The sequence below is a fragment of the Diabrotica virgifera genome, chromosome 1 (assembly GCF_917563875.1).
Source record: "Diabrotica virgifera virgifera chromosome 1, PGI_DIABVI_V3a".
NCBI lineage: Eukaryota > Metazoa > Arthropoda > Insecta > Coleoptera > Chrysomelidae > Diabrotica > Diabrotica virgifera.
Genome location: NC_065443.1, coordinates 111,066,027 through 111,089,043, shown reverse-complemented (window position 1 = coordinate 111,089,043; position 23,017 = coordinate 111,066,027). Strand labels below are relative to the sequence as shown.

The following is a 23,017-nucleotide window of genomic DNA, read 5'->3' as shown; positions in this document are numbered from 1 at the left end:
TCTATGGAACTGAATGGTTGCAGTTAAAGAAAAAGTGGAACAATGGTATTTGGTAGCATCTGGTAGAAATGGGAATGCTAAGATCGATGAGTTGAGTCACAAAAAAGGACAACATTAAGAATGAGTAGGTATATTAGGGGAAATTTAGGGGTAGTACCAACTAATACCAAAATAAGAGAGCTTAGTTTAAGATGGCCCGGGCATTTTCAACGTCAAGACTTTTTCGCCCAATACAAAGAATTACTGATTGGCAAGTTTCTGGAGGGAGTACGAGAGGAAGACCAAAGAAGACCTGGGGAGATGCTTAAGCAGGACATGTCAGCAAAAGGAATTTCTATTGATATGAGCTAAATATGAAGCCGATAGGAAAGGGAAAAAAAGAAGGCCCAGACGAGATGGTTGGATGATTTGGAAGACGACCTGAAAATCATAAAAATAAGACAATGAAGAAGAAGGGCACAAGAGAGATCTGAATGGAAGGACATAGCTAGACAGGCAAAGACCCATCCAGCGTTATGATGCCAAAAGAAGAAAAAGATGCGCTAAGATATATATTTATGGAGAAATGTAATTAGAAAACCCGAGGATGAAGGCAAATGGAATGATGATTATTAATTGTAAATCAATTTACCGTTAGTGGTATAGTAACGTCCAATATTAAGTGTAGAATAAAGTGTGTTTTGGCAACGAACCCTTAGTCCTTAAAACCACATCCTGTAGGTACGCCACAGTCTAATCCCTATTTTATCGTCATCTGATGAAATGTACCGTAAAGTTTCATAGTGAAACGTTAATTGCCCAGATGTAATTAATTTATTCTTATTGTCATTTTAGTATCACAATTACTGCACTGCACACAATGAGATTTTGCATAATAACGGGAATAATAGCAGACGTAATATGTATACGGCCCCCAGAGTTTGTAATTCCCAACATTCGTTATGCGCAATAAGAGAACACTTTTTAATGGCACTGTAAATGTCATTTGGATATATTGTGGACTATTTTCATAAAAAAAAAACGTTACTAATGTTTGCAATTTAAACTTTTATGCAGTATAAAGTTATGGAGGTGATAAAGTTTCTATAGTATAGCGTAATTCTGGCAGGCAGAGAATAGAATCATTAATCAAGAACTTTTTTCTTAAAGTATCGTCAGGAGTAAACCACAAATCATAAAAGCACGACTAGTTTGTTTAATTAAAACAATATAAAGTTGTCAATTGAAAATTCATTCCAATTTTGAAGTTAAAAAAATTAAAGAACACAACTTTTCGTTGTTCTCCAAAGATATTTGAGAAGAACTGAGATGTCACAAAAAGGCACTTTCAGAACAATATTTGGAAGGAATATTGAAAACATATAATGTAGAGAGCTATCGCTTATTTCCAAGGGTCGGTAGTAGTCTAGTCACTACGCGAAATGACGTAACAATTTAGTTTTGACATTATCAGTCTAAAGTGTGGTTAGGTCTATATTTTTAAATCCGTCAAATGGAATCCACAAGAACCCGAAGTTCTACGGGATAATGAGACAGTTGAAATTTTAAAAGAATATACAAGTAGCACTAACAAGGACAGAGGAATACAACAAGATTCTGCTTGGACAATTACAAAATTAACTCATAAACATAAATAATCATGGCTAGAAAGGCTAAAAAGACAAAATCCCTCGCACAATAACAGTGAAAAATATAAACAGACAAGAACGGAGACAAGAAAACTAATGAAAAGGAAAAACAAGGAGTACCAGGAACAAATAATCAGAGATATAGAAGAAATTCGGAAGAACAACCAAGTAAGACACAACTAATTCCTTTAAAATAACAACGGGTAGCTTATTACTGATTATAAGGAAATCCTAAAAACCTGGAACGAATTCTTCTATCAACTTAGACGAAAAATCAATCAGAAATACATCAAACATAGAAGTGCATACCTACAGATGAAATAGAAGACCAATACCCAATATAAGAAGAAGTAACCCAGGCAATTAAAAAACTTAAAACTTTAAGGCTCAAGGCAACGATGGCGTACCCGCAGAGTGATTAAAACACGAAGGAGAACAGTTGTACAGATCTATATACAAGCTAATTCAAGACATTTTGGGAGAACAAACATTAATAGAAAAATCAGAAAAATTGTCAGAAAAATTAATAGAAGTGGTTATTGTACCAATCTACAAAAAAAAAGACAAAAGCAATAGGAAAGAAAGGCCAAAGGAAACACAAGAAGTGGTTATTGCACCAATCCACAAAAAAAAACAATGTATTAACTCTTGGGGGATAATGCTCCTAAATATTACCTTCAAATTCTTTGCAAACATCCTGCTACAAAGAACCAAAGCGTACACAGAAGAAGTCGTTGGGGATTATCAATGCGGTTTTAGACCGGGCTCCTCTACTATTGACCAGATATTCACAACAAAATATATAATGGAAAAATGCTGGGAGTTTGATCGTGAGCTTCATCAGATGTTCATAGATTCTAAGCAGGTATTTGATATAATATGCAGGGTTAGACTGGGAACAACGATGCAAGAACATGGCTTCACAAAAAACCTAGTCAATTTGATACGAATGTGTATGGAAGGGCTAGATACTATATGCTAGCCTATATGCAGGGTTAAACTGTGCACAGCGATGCAAGAACACGGCTTCCCAGAAAAACGTGATCAAGTTGTTAAACCCCTTTTAACAAATTTGCATGTTGCCAGGTCCAAAAGTGAGTCAAAAATTTTTTAAACGTTTTTTTGTTTTTCTCCTAAAATTATTGTTTTTGCATCGAACAAAGTTTTTTTAGGATTCTTGGATCATTTCAAAGAGAAAAGGTCTTAGTGACTTTTCTCTAAAGTTAATAGTTTTTGACATATTAGCATTTAAAAATTGCGAAATCGGCCCTTTTTAACCTTCAAAAACTATGTGAAAAATTGAAAATTTCAGTGTTGACAAGGTAGGTACAGTCGGAAAAATGAAAGAATACCCATGAACGAACATATAAAACACGCTGTATTTTCCTGGCACCGTGTCACAAAGAAAATTGTCCAGTGCAAGTACATGTAACAATAATTATTACATGTACTTGCGCTCGCCAATTTTTTTTGTGACACGCTGACAGGAAAATACAGCGTATTTTATATGTTCGTTCATGGGTATTCTTTCATTTTTCCTACTGTAGATATTCTTTAAACATCGGTTGATGAAATCCCGAAGAGTTTTTTGCAATACAATATCGAAAACCCCTTTTTTTAATTGCTAATCAAGCGGGCGCGACACTATTTTCAACCGTTGCATGTATGTATGTAATATACGTAAATATATATATACATATTTGTGCGGAAAAATATTCCCATTCCATTTTTTCCCGTCTTGCTTGAAAATGTATGCTGTTAACAAATATTCATGTTTCCAGGATCAAAAGGCAGTAAAAAATTTTTTTAAACGATTTTTTTTGTTTTTTTTTCGAAAACTATTTTTTTTGCATTGGACAAATATTTTTTTTTGTTTTTTGGATCAAGCCAAATAGAAAAGATCTCAAGTGACTTTTCTCTAAATGTGATAGATTTCGAGATACATATAAGCAATTGAAAATTTAAAAATTGCAAAATCGGCCATTTTTAATCATCAAAAACTATGTAAAAAACCGAAAATTCCAATGTTACCAAGGTACGTAGATATTCTATGAGCATCGATTGATGAAATCCCGAAGAGCTTTTTGCAATAAAATATCGAAAACCCCTTTGTTTTTTTAATAGCAAATCAAGCGGGCGCGACACTATTTTCAACCGTTGCATGTAAATGTAATCGGAAAACATTTAAAGTTAAAAAAAATTGTTTAAAAAAAATTTTTGACCCATTTTTGACTCTGGCAACATACAAAATTTTTAATAGCGAACCTTTTCAAGCAAGATGGTGAAAGAAAATTGAATCAGAATATTTTTCCGCACATATATTTACGCATATTACATATAGGTACATGCAACGGTTAAAAATAGTGTCTCGCCCGCTTGATTAGCGATTAACAAACAAAGGGTTATTGGATAATGCAAAAAACTCTTCGGGATTTCATGAATCGATGTTAAAGAAATGTTTCAGTTTTTCACATAGTTTATGAGGGATAAAAATGGCCGATTTCGCAATTTTTAAATTTTTAATTGCTTATATGTCAAAAACTATCAACTTTAGAGAAAAGTCATTAAAGACCTTTTCTGTTTGGAATGATTCAAAAAACATAAAAAAAATTTGTTCGATGTAAAAAAATAATTTTAGGAAAAAACAAAAAAAAAAACGACCCACTTTTGGACCTGGCAACATGCAAATTTGTTAAAAGGGGTAAGATTGTGTAAAAAATCCGAATCAGGATACTTTTCCTAGCGGATGCGCAGTGGCTTTCTGGACTAATGGGGAGATATAAGTATGCCTGAAACTCTAATATTTTCAAGGTTGCCGCCTCGGAAAGCAGAAGTAAATATTGATTGTTTTTAAAGAAACCGAACGCATTAGAGAGTTTATAGTCTAAAATCCCAATTTATGGGCCTTTTTAATGTTCGTTCAGGGAGCACTTGCCTAAACGACCTCGCAACCCCGAAACAATCAACCCGGAATAGAGTTTAATCGTCGAACAATAAAATAAACGACCACCATCAATATTATCTTAGTCATTTTCGCGATTTTAAACCGAGCAAATCCTTTTCCGGTATGAAGGTCTATTTAATTACTTCGGTCCACGGCGACAGCTCGAGAGTTTAATGTCCGTTCGAAATGTTTTTGTATCAATTTCCAGTTGGAAAATCCCGAGGTAAATCCAATCATAAAGCAGCATTTGGGACAATTCGAAACTGCAATTAATATCTCTTTTCAATCGATGCGATAGCTGCTCACCCTTTTAGAAGATGCGGCAGTTCAATTTGGACAATATTCTCTGTTTTAATTGCAATGTTGCGTGACCACGTCAGTTTTATGAAGAGGAAAGTAAATAGAGACATATTTGTGAACGATTGTAACTATACTTTGTGAACTATAAACATACCTATACAGTATAAAAATCTAAAATTATAGATTTTCCAAATGCCAAACAATCTAATAAGACTTATTCTTGATATTCCACAAAAATACACACACCCAAACTTATGGAATCACCTGATATTTCTTATTATTTCGTGCGAATTTAAAAAAAACGAACACACGAAGTCAAACATAATTTATTTTAAAGCAATTTAATAACAAATACGTAACAATTAAATAAAACAATAAAGTATTTAACAAACAAATTGAAATTAGTTGTTTTAAAGTCAATAGCATAAAAAATTTCAATATAAAACGAATAATGTTTAAATTGTTTTTATTTATTTTTTTTTGTTTTTTTTTTTGGTAGTCAGTGTTATCACCTCTAGTCCTTATGCAAGCTTCAGTTTGCGTGGGCACGCTCCTAATCAAATTATCAACATTTTGTTGTGGTAGCTTGCTCCAGCCTTCAAGAGCAGCTTGTACTAGCCGTGAGGTGTTTTGTGGATTATCCTGGCGAACTCTAATTTTTCTTTTAAGCATATCCCACAAATTCTCTATAGGGTTAAGCTCGGGTGAGCAAGCCGGCCACTCCAAACAAGGGATGCCTTCTGCTTCAATGATGTCTCTAGTCACTCTAATGGTATGTGGAGGTCCATTATCATGCAAGAAAATTAAATTTTCTCCTGTTGCACCTCTCCACAGCCTAACTACAGGTTATCAACATATCTGTGAGCAGTTAAAGTTGATTGGATAAAAATTAAAGGAGTTTTTTACGGATCACAATTCCTCTCCAGAACATTACACTTTCTCTTGTATATTTGTGAACAGATCTGACATTTTTCGTTCTTGCTTGTCTTCCTCGACCTCTACGTACACGATTTCATGGGTCATCTGATTTTACACAAATCCTGACTTTTTCTGAAAATAGCACATTTTATCAATTCCCAATGTTCCAGTTTTGGTGGTATAACTCGGGAACCCATAACTGTCTTCTGCTGTATACTTCTTGGCACGAACTCTTCTTCTTATCGTTTCAACTGAAAGAGTTACACCTGTAGCTTCCAAAAGCTGCCTTTGGAGCTGCAGGTGAGAAATGGTTGGGTGTCTTCCAGCTGAATGGACAATTAAACGATCGTGGCGAGCCGTTATTTCTTTTTGGCGACTTTCCCTTGCTTTATTTTTGAGCTTTCCTATGTTACCTAGCATAGGTTTTGGACAGAACGCCCTGTTACGGCTAGCTCTACAGCTATGTCCCTCTGAGAACATTACTTGCTACACAAGACCAATAATCTTTCCCCGTTGTAAGTTCTATAACCCCATATGACGCATATTTTCGTTTTTGGACGCAAAAGTTAGTTTATTTATTTTCGTTCAATTTGCAACTCAAGCAAATAACCTATGCCGTACCGAGCTGTACTATCTGATTGTCTTATAGATTTGTTTATTTCCAATAAAAACCTTTATTCTTCGCAACAATAACAAGTTTTTTCAAAAGAAATAAATATTACTTTGAAATACATGGTGATTCCATATAAGTTTGGGTGTGTGTATATCAGATCGACCCTATGCACCTTCTAAAAAATGTCTATCTACTGTCAGTATTGTTATCTACCAGAACAACACAATAACAGTAAAAGTAGAGGAACAACTAACTGACCAATTGAATCTAGCAACGGAATAAGACAGGGGGATTCCCTGAGTCCTCTATTGTTTAACCTGATTATGAATGAAATAATAAAAAAAGTAAGAACTAAAAAAGCATACAAGTGGGAGGAAAACAAATTAAAATAATCTGCTATGCAGACGACGCAATAATAACCTCTCAAAGTGAAGACGATTTACAACGTTTGCTGCAACAATTTAATACGACCGCCAAAAAATTTAACATGTTAAGATCCCAACAAAAAACAAAATACATGGTTATAACAGCAAATTTACTAAGATGTAAATTATAGCTAGAGAATCAGATGAGAGAACAAGTGATGGAGAGTTTAAATATCTAGGCATCACACTGTCTAGCTGCGGAAAGCTCGAAACAGAAACGTAGCCTACAAAAACATGAGCCAATGACTACTAGACCCGTACAAAACCACAACATAAAAAAGGGTAGAGTCAGATAAATCAGCCAGAAAATAAAAGAACTCAGTAGGCAGAAGAATATGGCAAAACAAAGAGCAGAAACTAAGAGGATAAAAATAGAGCAACTCTGTTAAATCGACAAGCAAGAACTACAAAACCACAGAACCCTAGCGTGGGGAAATCGTATCAATATTAAAAATAAATAAATAAAAAAATATGATAAAAAAATTTTTAAGAAACGCTTTTCTTTAGTTACGGGTGACTAAAATTAAAAATATTATAAAAAAAATAAACTAAAAAGCAAAAAATAAAAAAAATTGAAAAAATCTAACACATTCGTCAAAGAAAAGCGTGGTGCGTCTTCATCGAATAAACGGTTTTGGCCCCACGCTTTTCTTTAACGAATGTGTTAGATTTTTTCAATTTTTTTTTATTTTTGCTTTTTAGTTGATTTTTTTATAATATTTTTAATTTTAGTCAGCCGTAACTAAAGAAAAGCGTTTCTTAAAAAAATTTTTTTCATATTTTTTTATTTTTTACTTTTTAGTCTTACACTTTTCAAACATTAAAATATATCGTCATGTTTCTTAAAATATGTATAATATATATGATGTACTAACATGAAAAGTAGTCGGAATCGGCAAAAAATTTGAAACTTTATTGTTTATTTATGAAGCATAACGTAAACAATTAACGTAAAAAGTGAAATTATGTATAGTTCATATCATTAGCTACAACACGTAATAGTTTCAAGTTTTTACATTCTAAAAAAACAAGAGAATTTAAGCATTTTCCATTAAAATCGTTTTTTATCTAAACAATTAATAAACATAAAAAATTTTATTGATTATTCGTGTATTGTTCCCGCGAATGCATATGTCTGCAAATTTTCATTCATTTGCATTGGAGAAAAGGCACTCAAATTAACGTCTAAAGATTTGACGCAAACTATTGAACTAAATAAATATAAATATAAAAGCGTTTAAAAAATATGAAGCTTTGTCCTAATCTGCCTTGTATAAATTTTGACTAGAATTTTATGCAGAATCTAAAAATGCAATAATATATTGTGTTCCATTTAAAATAACAAAGTTGTAATTCCCCTCCGGTATAACCGAAAATTGCATGTTTACAGCGGAAATCCATAAACCAATTTTCATAAATATCGTGAAACACCTTGTATAGAGCTCTAAGTATTTTGTTTATTCCTATTTTGTTTATTTTATTTATTTTTGATAAAACTTTTACATATCGCTTATCATATAAACATGTCAAACAACTTTTAAAAACAAAATCTGCAACTAAGTATTATCACCATAACGTCAGAATGAAATATTACAATAAAATAGCCAATCCTTATTAGTCTACAGTTGTTATAATTGAAACAATCACCGCTATGTATATCTATAATTATATTGATATATGAACCATCTGGCTTATGTTATAAATCAAAATGCTTTGCATATCATGTCAAAAGTGAAGTTATGTCTGGCGCGAAACAAAGAACGTTCTCTTCTAAAACCTTGAGCATTGAGATACTATAAAATTCTCTATGTTTATTATATTGGCTTCGACAGTAATTAACACATCAATTAATAGCTATTTGTATAACAAGGGAGGAAAGTGCTACTTTTCCTCCCGAGAATGAAGTTTACTGCCCGACGCGTAGCGGAGGGCAGTAATCATTCAAGGGAGGAAAAGGCACTTTACTCCCATGTTATACATATGGTTTTTCCACCTTCCTCAAATAACAAATCATTTTTTCATTTTTACTTAATTTATTTATATAACTAACCAACAAAATTTATTAGAACTAAAACTAACAAGTACGTACAATATAACTGTCAACTGTCAAATATAAGTCAAATTAATAATGTAAACATTGTCAAATCAAAATAACAATTTACTGTTTTTTACCATTCTGGAAAATACAGAGTGTTTTATAAATAAACGTTAAAATGTATAGAAATTTACGTAATAGAAAATAGATATTGTACAGGGCGTCAATAAGTTACATTTCATGAATGAATTACCATGACGTCACTTTTACTTTTCCTCCCTAGGGAGGAAAAATATTTTCCTCCCTAGGGAGGAAAAGTACAACTTTGCTCCCTACAATTAGGTTCGGAAAAGTATACTTTCGGTAGAGGTAGGTGGAAAAATATATTCCGTTATATGCAAGGAGTGCCGTATCCACCAAATACGTTTTTTTTAATGAATTACACCAAACTTCATCAATTCTTAATTGCTGTGGCTAAATAATGAAATTGTCCTTAAATTACTTCCTTGTGACATCTCAGTATTTAATAAATATCTCTGAAATACGGGTAGTAAGTAGAAGTATCATACGTGTTTTTTCCATAAAAACATGCACTACATGTAGTCTGTGCAGATTATCGAAGAATATGCCATTTTTGGGAAAAGTTATTTACCAGCAATTTTATTGCTGGAATCGAATCTTATGATTGTATATACATACATGCGTATGAATCCGCGGAAAATGCGGGTTTTTCCAACAGAATCTTTAATTTTCAACTAAAATTTTAAATAAATAATTGTTTATCAATAATTAAATAACTTGGTAATATAAAAGCTCTTTAATAGATAATAATTCCATAAGCCCATGGAAATTTAATGAACAGTTTAGCAACAATTGAATTGTTAATTAAAAATTTACGGTCGCTATAATAACCAAAATAATTATGATACATAAGAATAGCTATGATTTTTGTATAAAAAGACACTGTACCTATCTAATGTACTTTACAGAATTGAAATTGGACTATTTAAGCGGCCTCAGGACTATTTTAAAATTATAAACAATTTTTTGGCTTATAAACAATTAGAATATCTCGGGAAATATTCAATTAAATTAAATCATGAAAACGGTATTGGAAAAAAAGCGACAGGACGCTTCTTTAAAAAAAAACGTTTAATTGTGATAAGTGGTTCCTGAGATACAACCGATCAAAGTTGACCGGCATTTACGGCAAAGATATAAACAATAGGATCATAATGTTTAAACCCTCGCCTTTTTAGTTTTGTCCTCATTCTTCACACCAATTTTCATATCTTTAAAATACTCATAACATATATTATTATAATAAAAACTATCGTTATTAACGAGTGAAAATTGCCAAAAATAGCAAAATTTCAATCAAAAATTAGGTTGGAGAAAATGTAATCTCAAAGTTCCAAATCAGTATACGTTAAAAAAATGCATGGAGCAATTTTCTTCATTCTTTTTTTGTTCCCAAGCAACTCGAGTAGAGCCATCTAACTAACGCATTATTAAATGTCAAGCTTGCTTTTGTTTTGTTATAATAAATTATTTTATTGATTATAACAAAAATTTTTAATTTGTTTAAATAAAGATTGTTTAAATAATTATACAGCTTTCAAATGAGAATATTTGTGTTTTTAACGGTAAAAGGTACACTTGTAGAAAGTTTACCTGAAAAAAGTCTACAACTGGAAAAAATATGTAGTTTTCTTTCCTTATAAATAAATTAATATATTATAACAAAACAAAAGCAGGTTTGACATTTAATAATGCGTTAGTTAGATGGCTCTACTCCAGTTACTTGGGAACAAAAAATTGCACAGTAAAATGGGGTGCTAACGGTGCTCTCTGTCCTTTTCACCATTATATATATTCTATCTACCTTTGCCGACGTTTAAATTGGTAAACTGATCAAGCGAGCCTCAACAAGCGCCGTTGGTCTGGGGCTTGAGACATGTTATTGTTTTTCTATGTTTTTACTCAATAAAATAGAACTACATATGAAAAGGTCATCTTTAAACCACTCCCACTATTTTCACTAATGTCTCTTCCGCTCCATTGGTATTAAACATTTTGACAAAAATCACTTAAGAAAACTCCCAACGATACCGAAAATATCTCAAACTCAAAGTTACATACTTTTCCGTGTTGAGTTTCATAAAATGTAATGTCTGATTAAACAAAGCTGTTAAATCATTTGCAGTGATGTTGCAATCCAAAAGCAAACACTAGTAGGTACATAAATACTCAAACCAAATATTTGGTTTGAAGTGTTCAAGCATCGGGTGCAAGTAATTGGTTTATAGGGGAAATGTTGTAATGGTGTTAAACTGGTGGACGAAATTAAACAATTTACAACAGTACCTACGTTAAGTAGAGACAGAAGTTTTTTGTTACGTAACATATACAGTGATGAGCGCACTAATAACCGCCAAAATAACGCAAAGATGAAAAACATATTAAGTTGTGAGATAAAAAGAGATGAACTTAGTGGAGGTGTTAAATTTAGCGATAGTAACTCATAGATTGACATTATATTGATTGTTTTCCATTTCCCACCTTTAGATATATCCGACGAATTTGAGAAATGCCACTGTCACAGTAGTTTTAGTTGGCATACTCCTCTGATACGTCTAAACGTGGGAAACAATCAATATAATGACATTTATATGTTACTATCGCTAAATTTAACAACTATACTAGTTTTATTCCTATTTATCTCACGAAGATACTTCTACTTCTAAATACACAGCTTTATGACATATTCAGAAGGGTTATCCTGTAGGTATTCTCTGTCTGGTCAATTTTAAGTATTTTTCAAAGGTCTCCTTAAAATGTTTGGCCATACTTTATTAAATCATTTATATTGAATTTCAAAATAATCGTAGAAAAGGTAAAGTTTTCAATTCTAATAGCAACATTTATAATATTGAAAAATATTAAAAATATTACTAAAAGATTTTTAAATTGAAAACTTATTGGTCCATTTCCCTGGTGACACATCCAAGGCTTCTACAATATGCAAGCCAGATGGATGCTGCAGTGACGATAAAGGGGAAGGAATTCTACACTATGCAATTCATAACCCCCGTCTGCAGCTTGGTAAAGTTCCAACGGAAAATGGACCTAGTTACTCTATAATAGGAGTAATACTAATATAAAATAAAAATAAAAATGTAGGTATACCATTTTTATTCAGTTGCAAAAGGCAAAACAATCTTGTTTTTCACTTAGAATACGGAGCGCAGTCCAGCACTATGAATCGATGATTTTTGACTCTTATTGGAGTCTCATCGGAGAGACGTAGGCCTACTTAATATTTTTCAATATTATAAATGTTGCTATTAGGATTGAAAACTTTACCTTTCAATTGCCAGATGACGCTAGTCACCTAATCCATACACGTCAGTTGCAATGTGGGGGTAAGCTTTCATCGTTGGTCACTTCGAGTATGGAGCAGCAGGCCTACGTCTCTCCGATGAGACTCCAATAAGAGTCGAAAATCGTCGATTCAGAGTGCTGGAGTGCGCTCCGTATTCGAAGTGAAAAATAAGATTGTTTTGCCGTCGCATTGCAACTGAATAAAAATGGTATACATTTTAATTTTTATAATCATAGAAACATTAGCCATGGAGCACCAAAAGCAAATATTAAGGCACTTATCTACTATGTTCGCGAACCTCTTGGGTTCCGCGCTCCCTGCAACTACTCCAATGGATACAGCATACGCTCCTCTACATATAAACCGCCACCGATTGGAGCGCTAAGGCGGAGCGCGCACTGTTGCGCGGTCCGGGAGCGCCAACGTATCCACCATGTATAAAAGTTGCAGGAGCGCGGAACGCAAGAGGAGCGCTAACATAGTGTATACTGGCCTTTACCGAGATTTTAGTACATGTTCTAACTCAAACAATTTTTGAAAGAATAGCGTGTCCATATGCACACTATACTAACATTATTTAGAATTGCCCGGTCTTTCGTTGCATGTCACCGCTGTGTAAAGTAGCCTTTAAGAAATACATAGGTACAAATTAAGGGAACCATATCCGTCATGAACAAAAAAACTGTAGCCACTTCTTGAAGTGATTAACAACCGCAAAGTGTAGTAACCTCAATTACATTTAACTTAATAAAAGAAGAAACGTCATGATAAGTCCTAGGTGTCTTACCGGAAAATAGTAAACCAATACCATTGACTAAAATGCCAAAATTATTTTTAATACTTTTTGATCACTGTTTTCATTTATATCCTTTTTGTGTACCATTTCAATTCTTTGTGTCATTTCTATAAATTTCAGTACCTACCTTTGTTTATGGTAGGGGAGCCCAAGCGGGGATTTTTGCAGTTACTCGAATGAGTCAGAAAATCACACGCAACACCTTGTACCCTGCAAATGTACCCCTACCATATAATAGCTCTTAATACAGGGGAGTTCGTTAAGCGTGGTCCGGAAAAAATGTATCCTTAGAAAATCTCGAAATCGTCAGATTAAGGCAAGTTAAGTACATGCAGAACAGTGTATATTTAAAGAATCTGATGATTTGAGATGAGAGTGACGTAAGGAAATGGGCGAGTCACAAAGTTTCACAAAAAAGTGAATATTTAGCAGAATGAACGTCAGATCGGAATATTAAAAAAATACCTGTTCAATATTTTTCAAAAATCTATCGAATGATACTAAACATGGACCCCGCGGAGAAGGGGGGGGGGTTAGTTTAAAATATTAAATAGGAAGCCCGCGATATTTCGCGACATGAACATTAGACCGAAAAACTGAGAAATACACGTATAGACCGGTCTAGTTAGACTCAAAAATAGGAGTGAGGCTGCAATAATTACCATCAAGCTGAAAATTGGCAGGATTGTTCAAAATACTATCATAAATGAAATCTAAAAAGTCCTCATAAATCCGACCCCTGCTAAAAAATTTACGCGGGGTCAAGGGTCACCAAATATGGTTTTTAGCGATTTTCAGCGAAACGGTAAGTTTTATCGTAAAATTATTTTTAACAAAAAATGTAGATTAGATAATTATCTATAAAAAATATCTTAATAATTTTTTTCCTAAGAGGCACTGTTTTTGAGATACAACGATTCAAAGAGTTGAAAGACTTCTAATTGTCATAATATATGTATTAGTACACCAGGTATATACATCACTGAAGCTGTAATACAAGTAAACATAATATTCTACGGTCAACTTAACTTATATTACACATAATAATATAAGATTATAAATATGATAATGTTTCTACTACACAGCTTGCGGTCTACCGAGGGATGCAATGTATAAGCTGTATTATATTACAGTGCCAACAAAAAAATCTTTACAAAGTGAATGTAACGCGAAAATAATAAGAATTATTTGAATTTTACGGCTTAATCCCAACAAAAATACAGTAAAACCTCGATAGAACGGACCTCTATTTAACGGACTTCGGATATAACGGACAAAAAATCCTATCAAATGTAAAAAATAATTGAATGCAAAAAAAAATGAAAAATCGAATTCTGTATGCAAAAACAGCAAGGATAGGATCTCACTGCTTTGTGCTAACGCCGATGGATTGCATGGATTGACTGTTATAATTCTTGGCAAATCTCGTAAACCTAGAGGTGTCATTGTCAAAGATAAATTGCATTATCTGCCCGTTTCATATTGCTATAACTCTAATAAGCATGGTTCACCAAAGATATTTTCAAAAATTAATTTTTTTTAGAAAATGTATCTGCATGTGCAGTGAGAAAATTTCAAGAGAAGAAACTGGAAATATCGCCGAAAGAGGTGAAATGTTTATCGATTTTAGACAAAGCTCCTGCTAATCCCCCTGAAAATATTCGACTTTCAGAAGATGGCAACTTTAATTGTATCTTTTTGCCAAAAAATTCATCGCTTATTCAACCCATGGATCAATGAATATTGGCAACCAAACGAGTATATTACTTGATCCTTTTTCTAACTTACATATGTGTACACTGTATCTAAATACAGTACATATTAAAAAAAATTGATTTATTTTAAATATATTTTTATATAACGGACTTTCGGCTTTCACGGACATCCGGTCCCCCCGATTAGTCCGTTATATCGAGGTTTTACTGTACACAACAAAATACAACAAATGACGAAGTATTAACTTATAATAATTCTTTTTATTTATGCGCCTTAGTTCAATTTGCAAAGATGGGTTTTTTTCGGAATAAACACGTTCGTCAGCTAATCTAATCACCCGACCTATTCTCTTCTCCGAAGGGTTTGAACATAATAATGAAAATGAAAGACAACTTTCTAGGAAAAATGTTTATTGCTAAGTACTAATAAATACTTATGCAAATTACACCGTAATTTTCCTGGGTGGCGAAATCCTTCAGGTAGATGACACCCTCAAGGTATTAATTAGTCTTGAGTACTACTCCGGAGTGAAAATACGTGTTAAACCTATATTTTTTTTATCGTGTATTTCGTGTTATTTTCATTGTTATAACAAAAATGTCAGAATATTGTTTTATTTGCGCTAAAATTTTAACTGAAGGTGAAATTGTTACCGTTGAACTTGGTATAAAAACATTAATCAATGCAAGTACTGAAAGAGCTGATGGATTTTTAGAATTTCTTAAACAGCAGAAATCTGTGACCATACATGTGGAGTGTCGTAAAAGTTATACTCGAAAGTGTTCTATTGCTGCAGCTATTAAAAGACAATATATGAAAAACAAGAAGCCAGTACATCGACCAAAAGTCCTCCTCTTACTAGAGCACGTGTAAGTGAACCAGCTTTTTGTTTTAAAAAACAATGCTTATTTTGCGGCCAGGAATGTAATGAAGAGCGTGAAAAAAACCCAGGATGAACAAGAAGAAGAACAAGAAGAAGAAGAAGAAGAAGAACTAGAAGATGAAGAAGAGGAAGAAGAACAATGAGAAGAAGAACAAGGGAAGCAGAAGTATTAGAAAATTATGAACCAGTTTGATAAATTTCCCTTTTTTTTAATTTATACCGCTTTATATAAAGTTTTATCATTTTTAACCCTTGCCAATATCCATTATTAAATAGCTTTAAATTAAACAGAATCATAACAGATCCGTGGAATAGGCCTGCTGGGGAAACCACGTTAAAAAAACGCGCTAAGTACACTACCTCAAAGGTGGTGTGCAAACGTGTGCGCATATTATGATGATTACCACTTTTTGAATCGTTATATCTCAAAAACGGTGGCTCTCAGGAAAAAAAGTAATGAGACATTTTTTATAGATAATTATCTAATCTACATTTTTTGTTAGAGCTACCGTTTACCGTTTACCGATAAAACTTACCGTTTCGCTGAAAATCGCTAAAAACCATATTTGGTGACCTTTGACCCCGCGTAAAATTTTTAGCAGGGGTCGGATTTATGAGGACTTTTTAGATTTCATTTATGATGGTATTTTTAACAATCCTGGCAATTTTCAGCTTGATGGTAATTTTTGTAGCCTCGGATGTGTAAGTTGACCGGAGTAGTATTCAATATTTTTGAAAATTGACACCAAACACGACACCCACGGAGGCGGAGGTGGTTACTTTAAAATATTAAATAGGGCCCCCACTTTTTATTGCAGATTTCGTTTCCTTGCGTAACAATAAGTAACTTTTATTCGGAAGATTTTTTAGAATTATGGATAGATGGCGCTATAATCGGAAAAAACGATTGTTGGAAATGGAAAATTAAATTAAAAATGGAAAGTCCCCACTAAAATGGAAAACTTAACTTTTTTGGTTTTTGGACCTAATCTTCACAACCAAATAGGTCCCCATAACGCTCGACTAACTGCAAATTTAGCGTCTTTGCCTGCTCTACTATTTATTAATGTGAACATGTCTCACATTGGTATAATAATACTGAAACGCAAAAACGAGTGGTTTTCAAACAAATTTCAAACTAAAAATAAATCTGACCTTATTTTCGGCAACGACCTTTGCACACATTTCAAACCTTAATTTTTCTTCTTAATCTCCTACAATCAATCAACTGGGATATTTAATTAGGTTATGCCATAACCATTACGGAAGCAATTAAAAGTTTAGCGAATTCTTATCATTATCTTTTGTTTTATCGCAACATTTTAACTTGCAATTGGTTTGTTCATTCCATATAAAATGATCAAATTTAAAACACGATTATTTCTAATACTCGATAACGATATGTTTAATCTCATATTGTGATGCGTTAGGATACTTCCAACAAAATGATAATAATTATTATTCAACTTAGTGATTGTACCCAATTGCCCCCTACAGTCACTGCACTCAATTTTTTATAGATTATAGTCCTGTCTATATATTTTATAGACAGGACTATATTTTATAGACTATAAGAATTATAGTCCTGTCGCCAGGGGGGTACAACGGCCTCCTTAATTCAGATGGACTTACCCTAAAAATTTTTAATTTGTTTAAATAAAGATTGTTTAAATAATTATACAGCTTTCAAATGACAATATTGTGTTTTTAACGTTAAAAGGTTCACTTGTAGTAAGTTTATCTAAAAAAGGTCTACAACTGGAAAAACCATGCAGTTTTCTTTTCTTATAAATAAATTAATCTACTATAACAAAACAAAAGCAAGTTTGACATTTAATAATGCGTTAGTTAGATGGCTCTACTCGAGTTACTTGGGAACAAAAAAAGAAAGAAGAAAATTGCTCAATGGGAAGCCGAGTAAATGCATTTTTTTAACATATAGGTACCAATTTTGAACTTTGAGATTACATTTTCTCCAACCTAATTTTTTATTGGAATTTTGCTATTTTTGGCAATTTTCACTCGTAATATCGATAGTTTTTATTATAATAATATATGTTATGAGTATTTTAAAGATATAAAAATTGGCGTGGAGAAAGAGGACAAAATTAAAAAGGAGATGGTTCGAAAATTATGATCTTATTGTTTATATATTTGCCACAAATGCCGGTCAACTTTGACCGGTAGTATCTTAAGAACCATTCATCACAATTAAACGTTTTTTCTTTTAAAAGAAGCGTCCTGCCGCTTTTTTTACAATACCGTTTTCATGATTTAATGTAATTTAATATTTCCCGAGATATTTTATTTGTTTATAAGCCAAAAAATTGTTTATAATTTTAAAATATTCCTGAAGCCGCCTAAATAGTCCAATTTCAATTCTGCAAAGTACATTAGATAGGTACTGTGTCTTTTTATTCAAAAATCATAGTTATTCTTATTTATCATAATTATTGTGGTTATTGTAGCGACCGTAAATTTTTAGTTAACAATTCAATTGTTGCTAAACTGTTCATTCAATTTCCATCGGCTTCTGGAATTACAATCTATACGAAAAGGGCTTTTATATTACCAATTTATTTAATTATTGATAAACAATTACTTATCTAAAATTTTAGTTGAAAATTAAAGATTTTGTTGGAAAAACCCTCATTTTCCGGGGAAAATTTTCGTAGAAGTAAATCGGGAAAAACACGTCTCTATGCAGAATTTGATTGCGGTGAATTTTTATTTGGGTGTTTTTAGTGTAAAATTAAAATCTTTGAAGTTATAGAGCAAAAATTGAAAAAAACACGATTTTCGGGCGCCATTTTTTTTATAAAAAAAGTAGCACATTATCTGCGGACTTTGCATACCTATATTATTAATATACACAGTCATAAGATTCGATTCCAGCAATAAAATTGCTGGTAAATAACTTTTCCCAAAAATGGCCTATTCTCGGATAACCTGCCCAGACTATGAGTATTGTAAAGTAAACTTACCTTGGCCAGGCGCATGGCTATGACCCAACAGGAGCGGACTCGCTCAGAATCGCAGGCGAGACAGCGCAATTGGTCAGAGGAAGAAGTAAAAGAGGATGAGGATGGCGTCGAGGCGATGGCGGCTGCGACGTCCTCGTCGTTGTTGTCCGCCGTTTTGCCGGTAGATATAGAAGCAGGTCTCAGTACGATGCCCCACTCGGTAGGAGCGCGGAATTGGTTTTTGGCGTTAAGCGTCGTGTAAGCGTGAAACCTGCGAATGTCGGCGTATATCTCTATATCGCTGCCGACCCTCTTATCCTCCGAGATCTGAAACAAAAACACACCTGTAATACGAATATCACACTTCTCCATAGAAATAATAAACCACGTCTATTAATATAGTCTTCTAAAAGTCCTTACAAGACGTCGTTCTTTTATACTAATGTATATCAATAGAAATATTTTTATTCAACCAGTATACTACAACTTTGGTCTTTCGAGCCGGATTGCTTGTAGTAATAAACTATTTTCGTACTTCTTTAACTTTATTTATCTTTTAAAAAAACTTAAAACATAGCTAAATATTTTAAGAGATTAATTTCACTACAAAGTTGAAAGGATTTGGAGAATTAGTGTTCTTCAGCACTCTACACGCTTTCAATTTTTGGCCATGGGTTTAATGGTGGCATTTTTTGTTGAAGTGATCAAAATATGCGTATATAATTAATACTAAATTCTCTTTAATCACTTTGCTCCTGATGAAGTAAGTAAAATTTTAATTTTCATATTAACTTTATTGTTAATTTTACAGTATAAACATTAAATTCTGTTCAGTGAAACATAATTTTTAAACGTTTCGCGCACGTCTCGACGCGGTCTCGTCGCTTCACTATAAATTACTTACCGTTTAGTTACAAGTTCAGCACCTCTATCTAAGCGCCTCTTACGATATCCTCGACGCTCACCGTTTCGTTATAAACCGGGACAGACTGTCAGATAAAAAGAGGAACGACTGGGTAAAATCAAAAACAAAAGTTAAGAGCAAAAAGTAGCGATCAACAGGTATCAAAAAACGCGTTCCAAGATTGCGGCTCTAATTTTGAATATTTTGTCGAGATATTTGGGACACATATTCGTAATATAATAAAGAATGGCGGTACAGAGCCCACTTTCAGAAATATGTTAATATGTGGAAATTACTCTATAACTAAATTAAATATTGAAAAAGGGAGACTCTACCGCCCTTAAGAAATACAAAAAAATACACTTTCTTCAAATAAACTTTTTTATCCCGTGCCTACATTTTGTGTCACATTGGAACTACTAATAACCGATTTTTTTATAACAAGAAATCGAACGTCATTGACTTGGCAACATTTCGCGCCTATGTGTATAAAAATTATTGTTTTTGATAGTATAAACGTCACTGTCAGTGTCGAATTACCGACGCACTGTTGCCTCACTTTTGAAAGTTCGCAGAACTTTCGCTATCTTGGACCGCGTTTGTTGCTACCTGTTGATCGCTACTGTGTGCTCTTAAGGATATCACAAGAAAAATTGTCAAACTCAAATGTATAAACAGAGGAAGTATGATGGTTACGCTCAATTCGCGTAACCATTGGAGGGGGGTCGGGATTCGTCGATTTCGCTCAGCTCGCCAAATCGATGGGGTTCGGAAGGTTTTAGAATATGGTTGGTTATCCCCCATTTAACTGACAGATAATGTTCTAATGGATTTCTGTTCGGTCTTTTATACTTTCAAAGACGGTATAAGAATACGTTTTGTTTAATACATAAGCGTACTCTAGGCGTACATGTATTGTTGTAGAATTGTTTTTTTAAAAGAAATTCAAAAAAATTATAGTTCATTTCAAAAAAAATTAAATTTATATCAAAGACCATGAGATCATAGATTCTCATCCCAATCTAATTTAGCTATTAAACAGTTCGGGAAAGTGAAAACGATTAGTGATAATGATTCGACGAAATGAATTGGTACACTAACAAACAATTCGGGATTAGAAAGTGAACATATCGTTTGGCGAGAACAATAATGTTTTTAAAATGTTTCCGGGAAGGTTTAATGATGGTAAACACATTGTTTTAGTTTTTAGAAGTAAAAGTAGCATGTAGGAAAAAACTAATTAGGATATTTCTTAAAATTTGAAAAATTAGAAAGTTATATAGAAAAATATTTGGTTCTTAAGAAATGGGTATGAAAGATGAGAGAGGCTTGTTTTTGATTGGGTGGAAAAGATCGGTAGAAGAGATAAGACAGTTGGAGTCTGAATTTGCGAGAGAAAAGAGGGTCACTGTATATTGGATATCTGAGGAGAGCAGTCGAGTTTTTAAAAAGTGAGAGATCAGTGTAAAGTGGTGTGATCGGCCTTTGCGAGCAGAATCAAGTTGAAACCGAATTGTCGACCGGTTGAAAAGTTAATTTTCCTGGTCCGAGGGAGATTCCTTTGTTTTGTCTAGAACGAGTAGCTGATTGATATCTATTTGCACAAGATATCGAACAAGGAGAAAATTGAGTAAGAGAATTCGAAGTTCTGTGTGTTGTTTTGGAAGCAGTTTGGACGAGAGGGACCTTTCGCAACATCCAGAGAGTACGTTGGGAGAATCAAGGACCACGTAATCCGGAAAAAGAGGAAGTGAAGAAACAAAAAGGTTAGTCAAATCATTTGTCGGAATGGAGAGAATTTGTTTATATCAGAACCATATTTGCTTATTTGTTTATTGAACATTACTATAACGCAGTTAGTCATTTAAAATTTAAGAATTCAATTCAAATGAATAAAAGTAAATTTTAATAAATTTAGTATGAGAAAATAATAATTTATTTAAATAATTTTTTTTTGTTAAAACAAAGAGATATCAGAATTAAAGTTTGATTTATTAAGTAAGAAATTGTTGCAACAAAGTTAAATTTAGTATTTTTTAAATCATATGTACACGGCTTATTTGGTAAATGAATAATATATTACATTTATATGATATTGAATGTTTTTAATTTCCCTGTTCCATCCTGAAAGAAGTAAGCAACTAGAAATACTAGAAGCCACAAATCATAGGTATTGTATCAAATACAAAATTAGCCCTGAGAATAAAATTTATTGGACTATTTAATTTGAATTTAGTTTTGTTTTACATAGGCATTGATTAAAGTAAATTAAATTAAGAATTTGCTAATCAATTTAAATAAAGAGATAAAGTAGAGCATAACAGTTCTATACAAGCGGCCTATGTTCAAAATGACGCTAGGAACAAGAAGATTACCTTTTACACTAAATAAGTTCAGTCATCATTGCGCACAGAAGCGTTAATTTATCCGTTGGCAAATCTTTTTATTGGAAATTAATTTAACTCATTAGAAATATGTTAACGATTTGGCTACCGTTCCATCTTTTCGTTGCAGTGTTGCAAATATCTTTTTAATGGATTTTCGTTTACGTCAAACGACTATATATAATTTTATTACTTCGAAGTACACTCGTTAAAGGTGTATTTATAAATTTAGTTATTTTGTGATGTCTCTTTTACGATAATGCCATCAATACGACTAATTAACGAGAATTTATTGGTTGTAATATTTAAATTCAAATTACCGGATACACTGTGAAAGGTTAAAAGAATCTTAGTCCAGTCACTGTGGAGGAAAACAGGTCAATATCTCTAAATTTTTTTATAACTGAATCGATTTTGCTAAAAATTTGCCCCTTCCAAAGTTTTATTTGCGCTAGGTGAGCTTTTTATTTTGAAGGGGTGAAAATCACCACTTATCTTTAACAACTACTCCTATGCCAAAAATATATAAAAAATAGTTTTCAACAACTTCAAAAGTTTTAATACATAGGTAATGTGTATGTGTGACTGTTTGTCTGTCAACGGTATTTCGAATAATGTATTGTACTTCATAAATCCTTCATAATATGTACCTACAGAAAATAAGTTGATATTCCAAAATACAAGTTTTTACGCCCTCAAAAAATTTTTTCCAATAAGTGTAATTGGTTTTTTAGGACAGCTACGTTAATTTTTAAGCTAGTGTCCACCTGAAAACATTTTAAAGGTAATTTCAAAAGATACAAAACTAATAGGTACGTATAATGAAATAGTTTAGAGCTCTTTCTTTTTAAATAGTAAAGGGCCAAAGTGCTTATTGGACCTTTGAGAAATGAGAGGTGTGTCAGGCGCTTTATCTCAAACTTCAAATTAGCTATGTAGAAGAAAAGCTTATGTTACTTACTTACTTTCCGTGTCCGGAACACCAACAACTTTAAATTCTGTATTTCCAATGGTTGGCCACATAGATGGCCCTGTCATTTGCTATAATTAAGTCTTGTTCTGTGCAGGTCTCTCTCATCTCTGTGCATGATAGTAGATGCCGGCTGGTCTGAACCGCGCCACA

The 23,017-nt window shown here is 32.9% G+C and overlaps 1 protein-coding gene across 1 annotated transcript in view; it reads right to left on the bottom strand.

The window, feature by feature from the left end:
• LOC114324275 (growth factor receptor-bound protein 14-like) overlaps positions 1-23,017 on the bottom strand; it is a 416,586-nt gene that overhangs the window by 312,433 nt on the left and 81,136 nt on the right. Inside the window, exon 2 of the mRNA XM_028272074.2 lies at positions 18,628-18,933. Within this exon, the coding sequence (XP_028127875.1) occupies positions 18,628-18,642 (15 nt within the window). The 5' untranslated portion in view covers positions 18,643-18,933. The remainder of the gene's footprint in view (positions 1-18,627; positions 18,934-23,017) is intronic.